The sequence below is a fragment of the Erpetoichthys calabaricus genome, chromosome 17 (genome assembly GCF_900747795.2).
Source record: "Erpetoichthys calabaricus chromosome 17, fErpCal1.3, whole genome shotgun sequence".
NCBI lineage: Eukaryota > Metazoa > Chordata > Cladistia > Polypteriformes > Polypteridae > Erpetoichthys > Erpetoichthys calabaricus.
Window position 1 is genome coordinate 71,816,392 of NC_041410.2, and position 23,197 is coordinate 71,839,588.

The 23,197-nt window shown below is 43.1% G+C and overlaps 1 protein-coding gene across 2 annotated transcripts in view; it reads right to left on the reverse strand.

Annotated features, from left to right (window-relative positions):
- Positions 1-14,920: 14,920 nt before the first annotated feature.
- mctp2a (multiple C2 domains, transmembrane 2a) overlaps positions 14,921-23,197 on the reverse strand; it is a 339,546-nt gene continuing 331,269 nt past the window's right edge. For both annotated transcript variants that reach the window (XM_028823594.2, XM_028823595.2), the window contains 2 exons: positions 20,522-20,577; positions 14,921-15,212 (listed from right to left, as the gene is read on the reverse strand). In XM_028823594.2, coding sequence (XP_028679427.1) covers positions 15,209-15,212; positions 20,522-20,577 — 60 coding nt within the window. In that variant the 3' untranslated portion in view covers positions 14,921-15,208. The remainder of the gene's footprint in view (positions 15,213-20,521; positions 20,578-23,197) is intronic.

Below are 23,197 nucleotides of genomic sequence, written 5' to 3' on the forward strand. Positions count from 1 at the left end.
TTGCCAAAGACTTATCTATTTTAGAAAATTTTTTCATCTACAAACATTTAAGGTGTGTTATGGAACATAGTATTTAACTGTAAGTTGATTTGTACAAAGTAATGTATTTCTTCACTGTGTTATAGAGATGATTTTGGTTTTATTAACTGAAATTTCTCCCAAGCTTAGGCTAAAATAGAGGACCGACCATTCTTATGTGGAACCCCCCTCAAGCTTGTTATAATAAATGGTGTCCATCTAGGAAACATTAAGCCTGGTATATACATACCATATGAAGCGCATGGTGAGCAACCAAAACACGTTTATACTACTTGTCGCCCATTTGATCGATGCATTTATAGTGTCCTAGTCAGTAAGTGATATTGTTTGGTCAACGTCACATAGCTAACAATGTCACAGCAGAGGATGTGAGACTGCTGATGGAAGAAAAACTGTTTTGTTACTGACTTAAATAGAAAGAAGAGGAGAAGGTAGAGTGTCCGAGCCATTGACCAAAAGCAGTGAAGGAAGTCCGAGTAGAACTCAAATGTTTTTAGATATCTACCTTGCATTTGGAACATCAGTTGCGGCAGTACATGTGCAGGGACATTGTCTCCACATCTGACATTATTTTTGTACTGTGGCCCTCACGCCAAGTGGCAACACGTGAAGTATAAGCCAGCCTTATGCGTGGCGATCTCGACTGTTATTTGAGAGAGAATTTCCACGACAAGTGGCTATTCAAGTTTCACGTCTTGACACCACATTTGTTATTTTTTTTTTCTGCGTTTCCCTCAGTACAGTTAGCTGGGACCCAAACGCTGACTCAGTCCCAAGGGCCACCTACCCCTTAACCCTGGCACCCCATGGTTTGCGTGATCATCACAGTCAGAACACTGCAGAATGTGTGTTTTCTGATTTTTGATAACCTTTCAGGCCTGAATGTGGCAAAATCCTGTATATAAAACTTTACGTGAGTGACATGGCATTGGAGATCAACATGGCTGGTAGAAAACAACAAAACCCTGTATGGGAGTTTTTTGAAGACAATGTTGAAAGTGTCAATTGTAAGTGCGGTGTGTTGGAGCAGGATATGTGGTGAGCTGAAGAAATTAAGAGTAAAATGCCCCAAACCTCCTATGACCTGTTTCTGAGCGAAGAAAAACAGAAAGGATGAAAACCGCCATCAGTCAGAGGCTCCACATAATGTGAGGCATCAAGCCTGCAAAGCACAGCAGTTTGGGGGGCAAACTCTACAGAAAGCACACAATGCAAGGAGCCCAAGCTACTTTACAAGTGAAATATTGAGGTCATGTGTATCATCATCTCTTTACGCACTATTTATTTATGAAACGCACTTCGGCAGACTGGAGAAAAAAAATGTAAATGGGCAGCACAAATTCCCAATTATTATAAGAACCAGCTGCATGTGGTCTTTGGGACAAAAAACAACCTGAAGACTCCCTAGCAGTTTTACTGTATTGGTGTTCTTGCATAGCCGTCCTCTAAGTGGGCCAGGACAGCTGGTATCTTGTCTGAGACGGGCGTGTAGTCGAGTGCATCTGTGGCACAAATTGAGCGGGACAGGCTGGAACCTGTCTTAGGCAGACATACAGAAGCTCGTTGTGTGAACGTTCAACATGCATGTATCACAAAGGTGAGTTTGTCTGCTCGGGTTGAATGAGAAGTGAGGTGCATGCAAGTGCTGAAAAAGTTTAAAAGTGCATGCATGTACCATCTCACCAAGAGCAAGTCATACTTGTATACAATACAATACAATACAGTTCATTTTTGTATAGTCCAAAATTACACAGGAAGTGCCACAATGGGCTTTAACAGGCCCTGCCTCTTGACAGCTCCCCAGCTTTGACTCTCTAAGAAGACAAGAAAAAACTCCCAAAAAAACCTTGTAGGGAAAAATGGAAGAAACCTCGGGAAAGGCAGTTCAAAGAGAGACCCCTTTCCAGGTAGGTTGGGTGTGCAGTGGGTGTCAAAAAAGAGGGGGGTAAATACAATACAAGCTTGTATAAGCTTCTGCATGTTCTGTAGAATTCACACCAACTTGTAGCGGTCTGAAAAAGACCCAGCTAACATTCACACTATCTATTGACGGTAATTTATTTACCCCAGGAATGCACCCGGCCTCGGCTCGACTCACACACACTCCCTTCTCAGAGTCAAAGAAGTTTTAAGTGCAAATTTACAGTGCAAAAAAAAAACACAATTACTCAAGTTAAAACTAAAATAAAAAGGGAATTAAATAAGTACCAAGATAGTCCATAACAGCAGAACAATGTTTTCCACTCATACATACATTATATTGCACTTGTCACTTATCATATGTTAACTTAGAGCTGTATTGTAAACATGAGAGTGTATTGTAGATAGATAGATAGATAGATAGATAGATAGATAGATAGATAGATAGATAGATAGATAGATAGATAGATAGATAGATAGATAGATAGATACTTTATTAATCCCAAGGGGAAATTCACATACTCCAGCAGCAGCATACTGATACAAAAAAAAAAAAAAAACAATTATTAAATTAAAGAGTAATAAAAAATGCAGGTAAAAACAGACAATAACTTTGAATAATGTTAATGCTTACCCCCCTGGGTGGAATTGAAGAGTCGCATAGTTTGGGGGAGGAATGATCTCCTCAGTCTGTCAGTGGAGCAGGACAGTGACAGCAGTCTGTCGCTGAAGCTGCTCTTCTGTCTGGAGATGATACTATTAAGTGGATGTAGTGGATTCTCCATAATTGATAGGAGCCTGCTGAGCGCCCGTCGCTCTGCCACGGATGTCAGACTGTCCAGCTCCGTGCCTACAATAGAGCCTGCCTTCCTCACCAGTTTGTCCAGGCGTGAGGCATCCTTCTTCTTAATGCTGCCTCCCCAGCACACCACTGCATAGAAGAGGGCGCTCGCCACAACCATCTGATAGAACATCTGCAGCATCTTATTGCAGATGTTGAAGGACGCCAGTCTTCTAAGGAAGTATAACCGGCTCTGTCCTCTCTTGCACAGAGCATCAGTATTGGCAGTCCAGTCCAGTTTATCGTCCAGCTGCACTCCCAGATATTTATAGGTCTGCACCATCTGCACACAGTCACCTCTGATGATCACGGGGTCTATGAGAGGTCTGGGCCTCCTCAAATCCACTACCAGCTCCTGGGTTTTGCTGGTGTTCAGGTGTAGGTGGTTTGAGTCGCACCATTTAACAAAGTCATTGATTAGGTCCCTATACTCCTCCTCCTGCCCACTCCTGATGTAGCCCACGATAGCAGTGTCGTCAGCAAACTTTTGCACATGGCAGGACTCCGAGTTGTATTGGAAGTCCGATGTATATAGGCTGAACAGGACCGGAGAAAGTGCAGTCCCCTGTGGCACTCCTGTGTTGCTGACCACAATGTCAGACCTGTAGTTCCCGAGACGCACATACTGAGGTCTGTCTTTAAGATAGTCCACGATCCATGCTACCAGGTATGAATCTACTCCCATCTCTGTCAGCTTGTCCCTAAGGAGCAGAGGTTGGATTGTGTTGAAGGCGCTAGAGAAGTCCAGAAACATAATTCTTACAGCACCACTGCCTCTGTCCAAGTGGGAGAGGGATCGGTGTAGCATATAGATGATGGCATCCTCCACTCCCACCTTCTCCTGGTATGCGAACTGCAGAGGGTCGAGGGCGTGGCAGACCTATGGCCTCAGGTGGTGAAGCAGCAGCTGCTCCATGGTCTTCATCACATGTGACGTCAGAGCAACAGGCCTGAAGTCGTTCAGCTCACTAGGACGTGATACCTTTGGGACTGGGGTGATATAAGATGTTTTCCAAAGCCTCGGGACTCTCCCGTTCCAGGCTCAGGTTGAAGATGCGCTGTAGAGGACTCCCCAGCTCCAGCGCACAGACCTTCAGCAGTCGTGGCGATACTCCATTTGGACCCGCTGCTTTGCTGGCACGAAGTCTCCTCAGCTCTCTGCTCACCTGCGCTGCTGTAATTGTGGGTGGGGATGTCTCTCCTATGCTGGTATCAGCAGAAGGATGGGTGGAGGGTGCAGTACTCCGAGGTGAGAGTGGGTTAGGGTGGTCAAACCTGTTAAAGAAGTTGTTCATTTGGTTTGATCTCTTCACGTCTCTCTCGATGGTGGCACCCCGCTTCGAGCTGCAGCCAGTGATGATCTTCATCCCATCCCACACTTCCTTCATGCTGTTATTCTGCAACTTCTGCTCCAGCTTTCTCCTGTACTGCTCCTTCGCCGCCCTGAGCTGGACTCGGAGTTCCTTCTGCATGCACTTGAGCTCATGCTGATCACCGCCTTTAAAAGCTCTTTTCTTCTGGTTCAAAAGGCCCTTGATGTCACTTGTAATCCATGGCTTGTTGTTAGCATAGCAGCGTACTGTTCTTACTGGAACTACAATGTCCATACAGAAGTTGATGTAGTCAGTAGTGCAGTCAACAACCTTCTCAATGTTCTCACTATGTGATCACTTGCAGGATAACCCAGTCCGTTGTATTGTAAACATGAAGGTGCACTAGGTCAGATTGACCACTTAGCAGCATTCAGCATGGTGATGGCTGAAGGATAGGAACTGTTTCTCAGTCTATTTGTCTTAGTCTTTATGGATCTGAAATGTCTGCCTGAAGGCAGGAGTTCAAACAATGCATGTCCTGGGTGTGATGAGTCCTGAAGAATTTTCTTGATGTTCCTGAGGCAGCAAGAACTATGTAGTTCTTCTAGTGAGGGGAGAGGACAGCTGACTATCCGTTGGGCGACCTTAATGACCCTGTGGAGCTCTTTCTTCTGTGCTACAGTGCAGCTGGAGACAGTAGACCAGGATGCTTTCTACTGTGCAGCAGTAAAAGGACACCAGCAGTTTCCCAGGGATGTTGTTCTTCCTGAGCACCCTCAGGAAGTAGAGTCTCTTTTGGGCCTTCTTCACTACCTCAGCAGTGTGTGTTCCCCAGGTCAAGTCCTCCCTAATGGTGACTCCCAAGAAGCGGAAGTCTGAGACCCTCTCCACACAGTCCTCGTTGATGATGAGTGGCTGAATGTTGTCTGCCTTCTTCCTGAAGTCCACGATGAGCTCCTTGGTCTTGGCTATATTTAGGAGCAAGTTTTTATTCCTACACCATGTTTCCAGCCGCTCCACCTCATCCCTGTAGGCAGACTGATCCCCCCCAGAGATGATCCCTACTACCGCGGTATCGTCAGTGAACTTAACAATAGTGTTACTGTAGTAGGCAGGAATACAATCATGGGTGTAGAGCAGGGGGCTCAGCACACAGCCATGTGGGGAGCCAGTGCAGAGGCTGATGGGTGTGGAGAAGTAGGGGCCCACTCTAACCCTCTAAGTGCAATCACTCAGGAAGTCCTTGATCCAAAGACAAGTGGAGTGTAGAAGTCCTATTTACTCCCCGGTAGCCCTGCTACAAACTCCTGTGGCTGTGGTTGAGCGTGAGCAGAGCGGACTGCTCCATACACACACACACACACACACGTATACTGTATTTCTAATGACCAGTTCCATCAGTAATCGTCCTCAGAAAGAAGTACCACTAGATAGGTCAGAAACCCTTTGGGGAGGACATGCCGAATGAGGGACTCATACTGATAGTCTTTACTTTAGAGGATTGTCAAGACTCCCATGTCCTTGCAGTTTTAATCGATGACTAGCTGTTGATTATCCCGCCTGCTCCATCTCCCCCCTTTAATCTGCATTTATACTAAAACAGATTTGATGACAGAAGCCTGCAGTTCGGAGAGGATGTATATGTTTGGAAATCTGTCCAGCCTTACCTATTCAGTCCACCCTGAAAGAAGCAGCTGCACTGCTAAATCAAGAGATTGCCTCACAAGGCCTACCATTCACTTCCTGCACTAGTGGAGTACCTGCTAGTTGTAGTCGTATGAGTTAGCACAGGACAGACACAGCAAGGACTGTCAGTTTGCAAACCTGCAAAGAACAGCGAAGAGACGTGCCCCTATAACTGGCCATGCACCCTGCACTCGCTGGAAAGATGTCAGCATTGACTCTGAAAAAAGGGAGAGGCTTCAGCTTTCAATGCCAGCAGTCAATTACAAAATGTCCTCCAAATGCTTGATGGTGTCTTTCATTCGGATTAAAATGATCACGAGCACAGGAATAGAAAAAGATCTAGAGAAGAAAAGGAGAAGATGACAAAAAGGAGTTTGCACACTTTCATCAAAGGGATGACAACTCAAAGTTTACATAAAATGTTTTAAAGACACAGTAAACTAAAATGTAGTACAGTTTGTGGGCTTTGCAGTCCTGAGGTGGGGTCCCATGTGTGTTATTGTATGAAGGCACATGAGTTAAGGGGGCCATGTCTTATCTCAGTCCTAATTCCAGATAAGTGCAGAGCACAACCTCTTAGGTGAGGCCAGTAATAAAAAGTGTAAAGTTAGGACACATACTGCAAAATCAGAAAGCATTCAGACCCCTTCACTTTCTGCACACATTTTTGTGTTTGCGATTTCATTTGAAATGGACAAATTCGCCATATTTTCCATTCAGTCTACTGTGACAGGCAGACTCGACCATTAGCTGGCCGGGACGCCAGCTGGATGGAAGGACCAGGGGAGAGAGCATCTCCGAGGCACTACCTCCCCTGGGACACTAGAGGCAGCCCTCCTGGGCGGCTGAGGCACCACGGATTCCTGCAGGGCATGCTGGGACATGGAGTTTGGTACAGTCCTGTTGGGTTCTGTTTGGGCCACCAAGGGGAGCTGCAGAGTCTCTATAGTGGACCATCCACCACACCGGGGAGTGATTCCAGGTAACACTACCAAAAGGAGAATAAAAGGAGCCGCCTCACTACATTTGGAGAACCAGAGTCGTGAGGAGTGGAGGACCAGGACCAGAGCTGTGCTGTGGGGAGCAGAGAAAAGAGCTCCCCAGTTGTAAATAAAAGTGTCTGCTGGACTGGAACTCATGTCCTGCCTGTCCGTGTCAGAGTAAGGGCGGTTGTCCACGCCCCGGTGGTCCACACTACACTCAAAGTGAAAACATGTTTTCAGGTAGGTTTAGAAACTTAGTAAAAATCAAAAACTGAAAACTCTCATTTATTTAAGTTTTCAGGCCCTTTGCTGTGACCCTCCAAATGGTGGTCAGATGCCTCCGGTTTGCTTGCATTCTCCTTGAGATTTGTTGACGACTTGACAGAAGTTCCCCTGTAGCCAAAGGAGTTGGACGGACATCACTTAGACGCACATTTGTGTATAGAAGGTCCACAATTCACACTGCATGTCAAGACAAAAGCCAAATCATGAAGTCCAAGAAACCCATTGTAGACCTCCATAATCAAACTGTAGGAAGGCATAGATCAGGGCAAGGTGATAAAACCATCTGTAAAGTTTTGAGTGTTACCAGGAGCACAATAGCCTCAATAAATGTGAAATGGAAGAAGTCTGGAACCACCAGGACTGTTCCTAATGGTGGCTATCTGGCCAAAACTGAGTCACTGCGCAAGAAGCGCCTTTTGTCAGCGGAATGACCAAAAACTCGATGTTCATTTTAATAGAGCTGTGGAAGTTCTCTGCTGGGATGGGAGAACCTGCTGGAAAGATGCCCACCTCAGCAGCACTCCATCAAATCAGGCCAGACAGAAGGGCCCCTTGGAGTTTGCCAAATGGCATTTAAAGGACTGATGAGCCAAAACTTGAACCCTTTGGGCAGCACTATGTCCAAGCACAATGTCTGGCAAAGACCAGTAGTGAAGCATGGTGGTGGCAGCATCATGCTAGGGGGGCGCTTCTCACTGGCGGGGACAGAGAGACTGCTCAGAACTGAGGGAGGGATGAACGCAGCTAATGCAGATAACCTGCTCCAGGGTGCACACAAACTCAGAGCAGGGTGACGGTTCACCTTTCAGCAAGACAATGGCCTGACGCATACAGCCAAGACAACACTGGAGTGGCTTTGGGACAGGAGAGTGACTGTCCTTGACAGGACACCAATGTAGAGAGACCTGAAGATGGCCGTTTACAGACAGTCCCATCCAATCTAACGGAGCTTGAGGGGATCTTCCAGGATGAATGGGATCAGCTGCCCCGGTGTGCCAGGCTTGTAGAGACCTACCTACCCAAGAAGACTCAAAGCTGAAATTGCTTGGAAAGGGGCTTCTACAAAGTATTGAATTAAGGCTCTGAATATATATATTATATATTACTGTAGATAGATAGATAGATAGATAGATAGATAGATAGATAGATAGATAGATAGATAGATAGATAGATAGATAGATAGATAGAAACTTTATTAATCCCAAGGGGAAATTCACATACTCCAGCAGCACCTTACTGACACAAAAAACAATATTAAATTAAAGATTGATAATAATGCAGGTAAAAACAGACAATAACTTTATATAATGTTAACGTTTACCCCCCCCCCCCGGGTGGAATTGAAGAGTCGCATAGTTTGGGGGAGGAACGATCTTCTCAGTCTGTCAGTGGAGCAGGACAGTGACAGCAGTCTGTCGCTGAAGCTGCTCTTCTGTCTGGAGATGACACTGTTTAGTGGATGCAGTGGATTCTCCATGATTGACAGGAGTCTGCTCAGCGCCCGTTGCTCTGCCACAGATGTTAAACTGTCCAGCTCCGTGCCAACAATAGAGCCTGCCTTCCTCACCAGTTTGTCCAGGTGTGCGGTGTCTTTCTTCTTAATGCTGCCTCCCCAGCACACCACCGCGTAGAAGAGGGCGCTCGCCACAACTGTGTGATAGAACATCTGCAGCATCTTATTGCAGATGTTGAAGGACGCCAGCCTTCTAAGGAAGTATGTATGAAAGACAGATTTCAGTTTTTGATTTTTAATAAATTTGCAAAGCTTTCTGAACACATACTTTCACGTTGTCATTATGAGTGTAGATGGGTGGGCAAAAATGGCACATTTTTTTCATTTCCAATCAAATCCACAACATGATGAAGTGTGCAGAAAGTGAAGGGGTCTGAATCTGCTGCAAGCGCTTATACAGTATGTCCTGACAGATACCAAGTGCTGCTTTAGTTATTAAATAGTTTCCAGCACATCTTCTGCTGATACATTTTGCTCTGATTAATGCAGTTTTCATTTGGTTCGAGACCGCCATCTCCACTAGGTGGCTTGCTCGTCTGCAGCTGGCAAGATTTTCTTAATACCAAGCAGACTCGGGCATCTTAGTTACGTGAGAGCAATGATCTGACAGCTCACTGGGCTGGCTAATCAATACCATGAAATATTTTATTAAAAACAAATGCAAAGGTAAAGGATTTGATTTCACAAGGGAACCCCTAGACAGCTGCTTTGAGAGAATGAAGCTTGAGGACTTTTCAGAACCCCCAAGGAGATTTGAAAAGGAAAGAATGTCCGACGAGAATTCTGTAAATCTGAAAGCTAAAAGGGAAAAGACTTGAAATGACAACTAGAAAACTGAGCACATTGTGAACAAAACAAAACATCTGGAGAACTCCTACGATACTGAATCATCTGAACATTAATGGCAGGATGGGCATTAAGTATACAAATCTGGGCAATGTACAGTTTTAAACTATAGAATAACAATCAACAGTAAAGCAAGGGATCAAGCGGGGCCGTTTGAGGAGCACTCAGCCACCGGCCTTTCGACAGAAAGCGCAGCTCAAACACAAAGCTCAGCACACTTACAGATTAGTTAATTGCTCAAGACAAGACAGACAAGAGCCCACTGTAGCAGAGACAAACGGTACAACAAGTCAGCCTGGTGAAAAACATTTTTATAGATCTTACTGTGGACAGGAATCCCTTATTTCATAGAAGACCTGCTTATTTTTGAAAAGAATGGACTGGGAAAAATGAAAGGGTCCCTCATTTAACTAGTACTGCAAACACAGGGGTCTGACCCGAATGAATTCACAAGACCTGGGTATGACGTTAAATTGCAGCCGACTCTGCAAGCGGTCCTCCAACTTGCAGGGAAATCATGGGGGTTGATGACTGGACTGGCACTCCAGTCACTGTAAAAAAAAAAAAACATGACATAGCTCTGAGACGACAGACGGGACTTCTTTCTGCTCTCCGCAGGAGTACCTCTGTTTAGGCCGCTCGCATTATGAAGGGAATGGGGGAAAGCCCTCGGAAGCTTCATCCCCAGAAGCGAGCCAATAGGGTCAGACCTGTAGGGGATCAGAACTGGTGTGGAGCTGAGGCATCGCTCGCTGCACAGCAGCACTCAGGTCCCAATTTGAGGTGGCCCATCTGGGTAGGCAGTTGGAACGTCTTGTCTCTCTGGCATGATGATCATCTTCCTCTGCTGTCAGAGGAGCTTCGTAAACTCTGCATTTCAGTGGCAGCACTTTCTGAGGTGTGCAGACCTGGGACTGGCCAGATCTCCGTAGGTGAGTACACCTTTTATTGGTGTGGTCGCTCTGGTGGCTGTCATACTCAGGGAGTAGCTGTTGCTATGGTGGATTGGCTCCTTCCAATTGTGTCCGATGTGACTCCTTTCAAAAAAAGTATTATGAGACAGATTAAGCCCTTGTCAGTTGTCTCAGTGTATTCTCCGACTGCGGAGAGTGATGTCTCAGTGAGACACATTTTATTCACAACTTCACTTGGTGGTTGATGGGTGTCCATGAGGTGACATTCCTCTGGTCATGGGTGACTTCATGTGACCACTGGCACTGACAGGGTATGGGGATTGCGTTGGTCCGCATGGATCTGGCGATCATGGTGAAACTGGCTCTGTGTTCCTTGATTTTGCAAAAGGCCAGGGGCTACGGACCACCAGATCCTGGTTCCAGTACCCTGAGCCGCATCGTTGGACTTGGTACTCCAAAACTGGTGGTGCGGTGAAAGAGATCGATCACATCCTCGTGGGCAGACGCTGGAAGCTCTTACAAAATTTCAGGGTCTACAGAAGTGTCCAGTTAGTGAATTCTGACCATAGACTTGTTGCTACTCTGAAGATCCAGCTTAAGTCCAGTAGGCTACCACCTACTAGGAGAATGATGCTGGACTTGGACAGACATCAAGATTAAGCTGTTTCTGGTGAGTTTGTATGCAGTTTGTGTGAGGAACGTGCAGACTGCTGATCTTAATGTGATGTGGGAGACCTTCTGGGACAAGACCCTGAAGGTTGCCGAGGGTTGTGTTGGTGTTGCTGGTGTTCCTAGAATGAGTTGTTTCTTCTTGCAGGGCACCTTGGATATTATCGAGAGGAGTTGCAGTGCACAGCTTGATGCCAATTCCAGTCTGTACCAGGAAATGAGGATGGCTGCGAGGGCTCTGAAGGCAAATAAGGAGGCGTCGTTAGAGGAATGTGTGAGCAAGTAACACACCATCTATGGTCTAGTGACCCACGTCCTGCTTACAGAGGAATCAAAGCATTACGAACATCCATATCTGTTCCTTGAAGAGACACAGTCAGGGCGGCTGTTGGAACAGTCCTTATGGATGACACTACAGTTGTGTCCCAGTGTGCTGGCGACTTTGAGCAGTTGTTTAAAGCTGATCCTCCGGCTAGGACGTTGGACATCTCTGGGTCCACGGTTCTTGAGGCTGATCCTCCAATTAGCTGTGAACCACCCAGTCTCACTGAGATTGCACAGGTGGTGAACCAGCTGATAGTAGGGCAGACTGCAGGGATCTGCGGGTGAACTTCTCCAGGCTGTTGGTAAGGTTGTCCTCTTGGCATTGCAAGCAATCATTGTTTCCATTTGGGAGATGGGTGCCATCCCAACTGACTGGAAAACAGAATTTGTCATCCCCGTCTGGAAAGGGAAGGCTGTTCGCCTGGATTGTGGCAGCTACTGGGGGATAACACTGCTTTCGGTGTTGGGTAAGGCCCTTGATGGGGTCATCCACAATAGGATAAGTATAACCACTTGCTCACCTACCAGCGACCGGAGCAGTCTGGTCTTATGCCTAAAAAGTCTACCAGTGCTGCGTTCTGACACGGAGGGTTCTCATGCAGCGCAAATGTGAATGTTGGCAGAGTTTCTTTGCAGTCTTTGTTGATTTTTATAAAGCTTTTGACTCAGTTGTTAAAGCTGCCCTGTGGACATCCTGAGACTTTGTGGGATCCCCTCAAGGTTGCCAGATATCATGGCTGGCCTGTACACTGGTGCTGTGAGTGCTGTGCAGAGTGGAGGCTGAACCTCTGTGTTTTTCCCAGTTGATTCTGGCGTGCGTCAGGGGTGTGTTTTTGCTCCTACTCTATTCAGTGCTCGCATGGACTGCGTGTTTGTCAGGGTTGTGGGGTCTAGCAGCTGTGGGGCATCTGTTGGTAACGAAAGATTCACTGTTCTTGACTTTGCGGACAATGCTGTGATCTTCATGGAGTCAATAGAGCTCTGATCGGGGCGCTCAAAAGACTGAGCGAGGAGTCAGAGTCTGGGCTTGAGTGTGTCCTGGATAAAAACTAAGATCCAGGCATTTAATGACCTCTTGGGCACAGCCATCAGCAGTGTGTCTGTCTGCGGAGAGGGTGTCAATCTTGTTGAGAGGCTTACTTACCTTGGCAGCAACATTCATGTCTCTGGTGATTCTTCTTATGAAGTCAGTCGACGGATTGGGAGAGCATGAGGGTCATGATGTCACTGGATAGGGGTGTGAGTGGTGCTCCCGATATCTATGCAAAACAACAAAGGTCCAAGTCTTTAGAGTATACCATATGCTATATGTTTGCGAGACATCCACTGACCTGAGATGAAGACTGGACTCCTTCGGTACTGTATCTCTCCAGAGAATCCTTGGGTACCGTTGGTTTGACTTTGTGTTGAATGAGTGGTTGCTCATGGAGTCCCAAGTGAGGCACATTACCTGCATTGTGAGGGAGCGTCAGTTACAGCACTACAGCCATGTGGCGCAATTCCCCGAGGATTGATGAGGACCCGAGTGGCTGGACCAGGCCAAGGGAACACCCACATAACACCTGGCTGCGGCAGATAGAGGGTCATTTCTGGAGGGTGGGACTGGACAACAAGGATCCTGAGCTCTTTCATCACGTGGTGAGTGTGGCAATGCCCTGTACCAGTGCACGTTGCCCAACCTGACCTGACCTGAATGGTTGTGCAGTTTAACTCGTTCAAGGTGTGACCCACTAAAGTGTATAATCCACTACTGCAGCAGACCCCTACTTAGTTTATCAAGTAACATAAAGGAGTCCTTAACGTGTATTACGTTCAGTAAGGGTGTAATCAATGTCTTCGAGAATTATTCCACAGAATGCTGACCTAATTATTTTTAACATATAGAATATCTGAGAACTTTTGATGTTTAACTACTTAATTTATGAAATTAATGAAAGTAAGCTGTTATTTAAAAAATTTGTTTAATAAAACGATATCAAGTTCGTAAAACAAAACAAAGGAAATATTAGCTTCTAATGTAGAATAGCGATGTTGTTTGCAGTTCATGCATAGAATGTAATTATTTAAACAATAGTAATTCAAAATGTGAAGTTAAAGTGTATAATCTGTTTAAAGAAATACCTAGCTTAATATAATAATGCTGCGGTGGGCTGGCGCCCTGCCCGGGGTTTGTTTCCTGCCTTGCGCCCTGTGTTGGCTGGGATTGGCTCCAGCAGACCCCCGTGACCCTCTGTTAGGATATAGCGGGTTGGATAATGGATAGATGAATTTAATAATGTTAATGAAAGCTGTCACATAATGCAGCAGCCCCGTTCTTGTACCCAAACTACCACCCACAACCTCCTCCACCTCACATGGCAGTTGGGCTTTATCTTATCATTTAAACCAAGCGATCTGGTTAGTTACACATGTCACGTCGTATTACGGGCAGTTCTACGCAACTCCAAGTGCCACATGAGTAAAACAACACACCGCCAGGGACGCACATTCATTCAATGGGTAAATGGTTCGCTTAATCCACTTCCAACAACCTTGTCAACAACCCTCACGCTCTGATGTCCAGAACTGCGGTTTTTAAATGAAATAACCAATTTTATTGATTACTAGTTTATAGTTTGACTGAAGGAATCCACTAAAAGGGAAGTACAAGTCCATGTAAGTGGTTTGGCAGGCTATCTGTTCTATAATGTTGACAGTGCCTGTTTATTTCATATTCTAACTACAGATTCAGGTTCAAAGTACCAGTCAGCTTAAGGACGTGACTAGCACATCCAAGATCTCCTCCAGCTTTCACATCGCTGGCCCACTTGGGCCGGCATATACAGGTTAATAATGCTGAATACTGATGGTTTAACTAGTTTTCCATGTGCCATTGGCACAAATCAAAACTTAAGTCAATCTGAGCACAACAGCAGTAGCTTTGGTGGAGACGGGGACATGTCTTATTTAAAAAGATTACAAATGGAGCAGGAGTAGCTCTGACAGACAAAGACAGAGAAAAGCAGCTCAGATTTGGCCAAAATTGGTACAAAGAACAAAAAAAAAAAACTAAAGCCGCTGCTGAACAAAGCCCCGTGTTAGTAGAGGCTGTCTTGGGGTGATCGCTACATTACCATGTTGGAGACGTTTCATATTTGACTGCCTTTCACAAAATCAATAGAAACATCCTTATGAAGACCACCATGATGATGCTCTGTCCTTTCAAGTGCGGCATAGGAGTGGTTTGAAATGAATCCTGTGTGCACCAATCCGTACACACTGCTGTGCGCAGCAGAAAAACCAGCCTTAGAAGTCGGACACATCAGCTGGGACCTCACGCGCCTCTGTGTCTAAGCACTAAAGGAAATCAGGAGACATTCTGTTGATGAGATCTCCTCTGGGACGCCTGGCCTGTTACGACTCCAATCATATCATTTTAGATATGCCTGCCAATGCAACAGCATCGATCGTTTCTTTAGATTATGTCAACATGTCCACCTCCAAAGAAAAAAAAAACATTAAAGTAGAAAAATCATTAAGTAAAGAAACCTTGTCATCTCAGAAATACTGATAAAGTTTTAAGGACTAAATATGACAGCAATCAGAACTTTGGTTAAATTAAATCCCTTTTCTTTTATTATAATTACATTTCACATATATTTACATCATAAAAGAAATTAAAATGTAAGTTACTGACAAAATAAAACTTAGCTGTACATATGATTTAGATATATTTATGTGCAGATTACAATATTAAAAAACAGTTTGATTTTAATCAAAGTTCCATCCCCAAAAACAGGAGTAACATAGCAGGCCAAATGATTACGGAAGAAAGAGCAAACATTTCTTGTTTTCCCAACACAAGTCCCAGGGTGTGTGGTGTGGAAATCCTAGTGCTACCTGTATAACAAAAAGACAGAAAATAAGCAGTTGTCAGAATTCCAAAGTATGAAATATTAAGAAGTTACCTAACTTTGCATTGAACTGAAAACTGCTAAACATTCAAGTCATGTCCCTCTTTTCCTAACAATTCCATTCAACACACCTGCTTTGCAGAACAGACGGCACAGCCGTTTAGGATTAAGATGAGCATCGATTCACCGGTCAGTGTAAAAGGAGAGGACACACATGGAATAACAAACACCAGGTGATACAGGACATCATATCATTAAAAAATAAGGAGAGGGAGAAATGAAGGGACCACAATGCCTAAGAAACACAGTAACGTAAGAAACCTGCTATGCGCTGGCCAATCCTGAGCAGGAACGACGCCTCCCAAGCCCTATGGAGCTCTCCTCCCGTTCTCTGTCCTGTCCACACAGTCCAAGACTCTTTGCGGCACCAAATTAAAATTACTCCTCAAACATGTGACAACTTTAAACTCCCCCAACAGGATCACTTCTAACTAAGCCACAGAATTACTCTTGAGCTGAGAGGGTCTTCTTTAGCCACTGAACTTCTGTCTTGTTGTCTACTTCATGTCAATGTGGTTCCACCTGGACATGGGAGTACTTGCCCCCCTTCAGCACTGCCATACCTCTGCTTTAGATGCCCTTCCCAGGGGCAGCCTTACCTGGCACCAAACAGTCTATCGTTGTGAGTCTACCACCCACAATCACTTGCATTCTTACACGAGTATGGTGGGTCTCTCTTGTGTAGGACTACAAGTGGTTTTCTTTCTCTCTGCCCCATAGCACCTTTGTGGAGGGCTGGCTCTAGACAGTTTCTTTCCAGCCAGGTCAGATAAAAATTTAGCAATACTATGAAATGTAATGTACAAAGGGCTAAAAGTGTCTTATTTTTTAATGAGGTATTACAGGGTTACTTCAAAAATAATCCAGCTAGCTAGATGGCTTTGATTAAAACCACAATGTTATCAGCACATCTTTTCACAAACCTTACATTATACTGGTGTTTATTATACAACTGCAGCCCATGAGAAGAAACTCCAAAGACACTGCAGACTTTAGACACAAGGAAAGGACACGCCATTTAACAGCAGAAAAGGAAAGAGGAATTAATGACTTGCTGGCCTTCACGGGGCTTCTGCTGATGTAGTTTGTGAACAGAAAAATGATGGAAATAGTATACGCTGTTTAAGTGGCGGAGAGTGAAATTTTAGGTTTATTTGTATACAAAATAGGTAATAGTGGTAAATATACCAAGTCCAACCATTTAATGTATTTCAATTAACTATTAATGTTAATATCAACTATTATTAAAATCTAGCTTCAAACTGTGTGACCATTCATGTTTCCTGTTCATTTTAATTATCTTTGTTACTATTATTTGACTAACGCCCTTATCCAAGGTGTCTTATAACATTTGAGATACGATGGGTTACATTTCTTTTGTTTCTCCACTTGTGGTCAAGTGACTTGCTCATGGTCACAAAGTGTCAGCAGTGGGATTTGAACCTACAAGCTCAGGGTTTAAAGTCCAAAGCCTTAACCACTATACCACACTGCTGGATCATATGTCCAATCCTTATACCTTAAAATGTTTAAAAATCCAATATCAAAACAACACAAATATAGAAATCATATGCAGATTTTAATATAGTTGTTATACTTCTCAAAATAACACAAACCATAAGTTACCGGTGTCAAAATTCTGTGGACTTTTGAAGCACTGCACAAAAAATGGATGTAAAATGCACACATTAATTTAACTAGGCCTTGGTGGTGTCAACTTATATATGTCACTATATATGTACAGTGACCCACACCAAGCACACCGCAGTCACCAGGACACAAGTTAAGCACAACACAAGTTTATTCAGCTGTGGGAAACGCTTTTGTCTTGTTTCCCACCTATGCAGCACAGTACAACAAACAATAACCACGAGCAGTCTCTTCCTCTCTCTTCCTCTCTCTCTCTCTCTTCTGTCTCTTGTCTACCTCCACTCCTCCTCCTGCAGAGTTTGTCCTCCACCTCCCAACCCAGGCTCCCCGATTAGAGTGAGGCAGCCCCTTGTATAGAGCACCCGAATGTGATCCAGGTGTTCCACAATCTCCTTCCGGCTGCAGAGGAGGGCTCAGCCATTCACCATGCACTCCCTGGCGGTGGCTCGAGCCCCATCAGGGCTGAGCTTCCATGCTCCAAACCCATGGCTGCCCTCTATTGTCCCAGGGGAGGTACTGGCCCATGCAAGCTCCTTCCCCAAGTCCTTCAGTTACGAAGGTGTCCCGGTTGTCCATTACAATATATGCAAACTATACATAGGGAGCTTAATGAAAGACAAGAAAAACAAGACAAAAATGACAGAAATGTTAAGATTGTTATGTCTGTTATCAGTGGAGCAGCTGATTGCTTCAAAAGATGTGCAAAAAGTGAACCATGAATTTCTGCTGCCGAGCAAATGTATACGTCACAAGGCCTACAATTCTCATTATTGACCCTGACGTTTACTGCCATTAACAAATTCACATTTATATTTTCACACACACAAATTCCACTTTCAAAGATGAATTACTAGAAAGGCTCATAATGTTAAGAGGTACTCTGATGTAAAACTTCAGGAATTCTTAATCCAAGACTTTATTTACTGAGTAACAAAAATTGAACACTTTTTGTGCATATTCTAAAATAGCCAATTACCTGGAAAAATATAATGATGTTTTAAAAATAAGTCAAAACTTGGGATGAGCAATTGGACAGATGCAGCATTTGTGATTAAAACATCAAAAACTGCTAACTGGTAAAGAATAGACAAGGAGGCATGCTGAAATGATTGGGCTGGTGCCTTCAAACACACTAATCTCACATTACTGGTCTTTGCTGGAAAAACAACTTTGTTGAAAAACCTTAAGTGAAACTTTGGGTTTAGCAGCTCTTTTAGTGGAACAGACTTCCATCTTTAGGAAGAGACTAAATTTTCTACTAGTCATGTTGAAGACAGGTAATATAAAAAAATGTAAAAATATTTGATGTCTCACGTGTCTAAACCTCTCTTGACTTGCACTCCCCATTTGTCAAGCACACTCCTGTAAAGACATTATTGCTATTTTTGATGCTCACCTTGTTTGTCCGTGTTTATACTTCCCATCTTTGAAGGTGACTTTCTCTGAGCCTCCCATCCCTTTATTTCTCCTTGCAAGTCTCACTCTATCTATTATATAACACTCTTCAGTTCTATCTGTCTCTGTGCTTAGCTGTAAGTAAACTATTCTTATTGTAAAGAAGTCCTCACAGTTTTGTTTTAAGACTTGCAAATGTAAAGTCTTCCTTTCTCATATACAGACCTCACTTATGTAGCTTGCTGACTATGAGAGGCAAAAGTAATTCACTTTTTTTTTCTGTAACCAGAAACAACAAATATATGTCAAGTTCAACTTTGGCAGAGTCCACCAAATTCCTGGAATTACTTTCCTTTATGCTTTCATATCATTTTAGTGGCTTATGATTTTTTAATTCCTTCAAGTACATTGTATCTGATAGATGTGAATACTACACCAATGTGGCTGCACTTTAGCCATCTGGTTGCAACCTGCAATCTATTAGAAGAGTGTGTGTATTATAAAGTGTGACTTTGGTATCACTTTAGATTAGGTGTCCCTAATTACGTACCATGTAATTACCTGTATAATTATAGAGGAACTAGGTGTAATTATTACTGTGCGACTCAATGTAATGCTGTTGTTAAGCACTTAGTTGTAATTGTTATTCCACAATTTATATACATAGGTACTATTATAACAATTACAACTGAGTACTTAATTATAGCGTTGCACTGTATTACACAGTAAGTACAAGGTAATAGCCAAAGTACCTAGTTACTGTGTAATTATACAGGTAATTACATGGTAAGTACAGTGTAATTAGGGACATCTAATCAGAGTGATACCAGGATTTTCAACAAAATTCTTATTATAGAAACTACAAAACAAATTGATGTCCATTACACAATTTAGGACAAAATATTTGCTCAGGGAGACTTAAACTTTGTACAATAGAGCTGTAGTATGCAGCAATTGTTTACACCTCAGCCTGAGCCTAATATGTTTGATTAGCACTTGTTCAGTCTGATCAAGTACTTCTTTTTCTGTATTCTCAGAGTTATTATTTTTCCTGGAAATATCAATCATTAGGGCAAGAGATTTTTTTTTAATCAACCGTTTTTACAGTCTGGATACACAGAAAAACTTACCACACACTAAGAGTTCAAAGACTGTAAAGAATTGACTTACTTGGGCATAACAGAAAACAGATTAACTGTTACCACTGAACTGTTAACATGATGGTCAACATCACATATAAGATGGATATAAAGGACAGTGGGGTTACACACGACACTGAAAAGAAAGACATCATGTACTGCGTATTTAAGTAAAAACTTCAGTTAGCCTAATATCAAATAATGACTGATCCTAAACTCGGCCTGAAAAAAAATTCTTCCTGTTTCCTAACAATAATGTGCCTCCTCTGAATGATCTTCCACCTTATGAATATTTCAGTGCACAAGTAACAAATGAAGTTCATGTTTCAAATAAATTTTTCAAAATGTTTTACGTTTCCTCAGTTTTCAATAGTATGGTGCAAACTGTATTAGTTTAATCTAAGCCTCTGGATTCCATGGAGACCTCCTCCATGTAGGATATCACACATTTTACTTGGCAGAGTGTTAAGTAAAACTTGTTTTTGTGCGTTGCTGGTTTTTTGTATTTTCAAACGTATTGCAAATGTTAAAATTTGTTTTCTTTCACAATTCAAATCATTCATACTGTTATCTACTCTGACTATGCAAAACATATTTTACTTAACATTACCACAATACTGTATATATCATGATTAGTTATAACCAAATAATTTCACGCTAATCTTGGGGAACATCAGAGGGATCCTAACACAAGTAGTTACATTTCTTTCTAACAAAACTATTAAAAAATAAAACTGATCAAGCAGTTTCTTGCCTTAGAGCCAAGTTTAAAAGCAGCCTTATAAATATTACTGTGATTACACTACCATTCATGATACACAATATACAATGTGCCTTTGAAGTGTCATAATTAACAAAAATAGCTTGAAGTCAGCAGGATTCCTATGCTGTGTAGGTTACAACACACATCTGATGGTAGTGGATGGAGGAGCCAAATGTTAAGAAAGATGGAAAATTTCAGGAAGCAGCAGGAGGGATGTCACTCTGAAGCAGTGCTATGGCATTTGAAGGACAGCTTTCCAACCTCTGCTTCCAGGTCTAGTGAACACACCTTTTTCTTCTCACTGGGCTCTGGCAAGAAGACTGTTTTAGTTCAGCATACTGCACCTGTAATAACAAACAGACATTATATTGGAGACAGGTAATTCGAGATTGCTGGAGCGAATACTAATGGCTCCCCTGAGAGACTCAACATGGAGAAGCGAAAGAAGGTTCACAAGTAATGAATCATTTTCCAAACACAGCAGCAGAGGGATTAATCACAAAAAGGAAGGATTGAGAAGTCAAGGGTCCCGGTTTCTCTCTCTCCATCTAACCACCCCCCCCCCCCAGCATAACAAAAGCAGATCAGCTGCACAGTGTAAGACATACAGAAGAGTTGCAATCGCTTACCATCCTATCATTATTTATTTATTAATTTTTTTGCCCAATTCAAAATAATTTCACAAGGACCTTCTATTGGGATGACCATTACAGTGGCTGTTCACTTAGAGCAGTTCCTTATTATAAGGCCTTTGCATTTATTAAGGGCTGATATATATCAAATTTCTGTTTGCTTTGTCCTATCATAAATATAATCATCACTACCATTATCACCATCAGTTGAATGGCCATTTTACAGCTTAGCTTGTTGCTCCAGAATCATTTTCTTTCACTCTCTACAGTTCTTTACATCCTTCGGAGTGAGACCAGCTCTTTTTATATCATCTGACACCCCCTCTAACCACCTCTCCTTCGGGTTTTCTCTGTGCATGATCCCCTTGACCTCCATCTTGATGCACACCTCTTCAACTAATCAACCTTTCTCTCCACAGTCTCGTACAATCTTGGTCTGCTTTTCCTCAGCACAAAACTTATTGCCTCCACACCAAGTCTTTTTTCTTATTTCAGCATTCATTTTCCATTCACTCCATCAAAGTTCACACATCCATCTGATTATTCTCATCTCTGTTCTTTCAAGGTTTGCTTCATGCTCTGCTTTCATCAGCCACGTCTCAGTTCCATACAGCTTACTAGTCCTCACACTGCTTTCATAAATTTTTCCCTTCAATGCCAGAGCGACTCCCTTAGATGTCAGAATTTAAAACAGCTTATGGACTTTCTTCCATGTACCCCTCACTGCTGTGTACGTACCTCCATCTGCACTGAATATGTCACCTAAGCAGTAGAAACTCTATACTTTCTGTGAAACAACTCCACTGCCAATTTATACCTAACTTACACTTACTACATAAGCATTCTGTACCCTTCTCATATGCTTTTTACAGTCAAAGATAGCTCTGCCAAACTATTACCTAACTGCCCTTCACACCACTGCATCTTTTATGCAACCACTTCTGGCAACATGTGCATTGGATTCAATTTCTCCCGACACAGTTATCACACACACCACAAAACCATGCACCCATATCTTTCATGTCTCCATGACATTGGTCTTTCTTGTATTTACCTTGAGGCCTTTCCTTTCCTGTCTACCCATTTCAATATTTTCTCCTTCAATTCCACTTCACCTTTTTGCCATCAATACAAGATCATTGGAGCACAACAGTTATTAGACTTCATGTTATTATGGAAAAATAAGTGGATATGACTGGTAAGCTTTGTTGGGCTTAATGGCCTGTTCTTGCCTTAATTATTCTAATGTTCTATATAGCAACCCTTTATGCACTCCTCCGGTTACTTCCTCCATCACTATCACAGAAAGCAACAGACTTAGAATGGATCCTAGATTTATTCCCACCTTAACCTCAATACTCTCACTAGCCCAACCTGTTGTTTTGACCACAGTTCATGCTTTCTTATAAAATGACATTACTGCAGGCACTAACCAATTCTTGACACCTAAGATTCTCAATGCCCATCTCACCTCCTCTCTTCTTGGCTGTCATATGCATTCTCCAGATCTACAAATGCATAATGCAGTTTATTTTCCTTTTGCCTGATACGTTTCCTGCATTTGCTTGATCCCAAAGATCACATCCGTTTCTCCTTTCCCAGGGATGATGAACTCAAACTGCATTCAATTAACTTTTATCTGATTCATTTTTCTAACACTATCTTAATCACATTCATTATAGGCACTGAAAGCTAAATTGCTTATTATGGCCTACAATCCAATTGATCAACTTTTTCTTTGTATACTGGAAAGCCACACTTCTATTTCCAGGATTCTTCAGGAACTTTCCCTGTACACACAATCATTTTGCACAGGTCTATTTTGATGAAACATTGGTAGCAAGATTTAATGACGTTTCATAGGCATCAGTTGGGAATGGCAAGTGGGACAGAATTAAGAATGTCTGGTTGAAAACAACAGAAGTAGTCTGTGATTGGACAAAGGGATCTTCAAAGGGATACAAGGAAATATGGAGGTGGAATATGAAGGTAGAGATGGCAATTGAGGAAAGCAGGAGATGCTATAAGGAGAGACAGGAAGCAAGGGCAGACATGGCGAGCTACAAAGAAGCAAAGAGAAATGCCAGAAAAGCAGTTATAAGAAGGCAAGAAACAGAAGTGAATGAGGAAGAAAAGAGGAGTGTACTCAGAACCACAAAGAAGATGGCAAAACAAAGACAGGATGTAGTAGGTGTGAACTGCTTGAAACATGCTGAAGGGAACAACTTCACTGACAGTACTGGGTTTTAGGCATACTTGGAACAAATATATGGACAAGTTCCTGAATGAGATCAGGGGGTTGTTAATAATGTTTGCTGTGTGGAAATAGAAG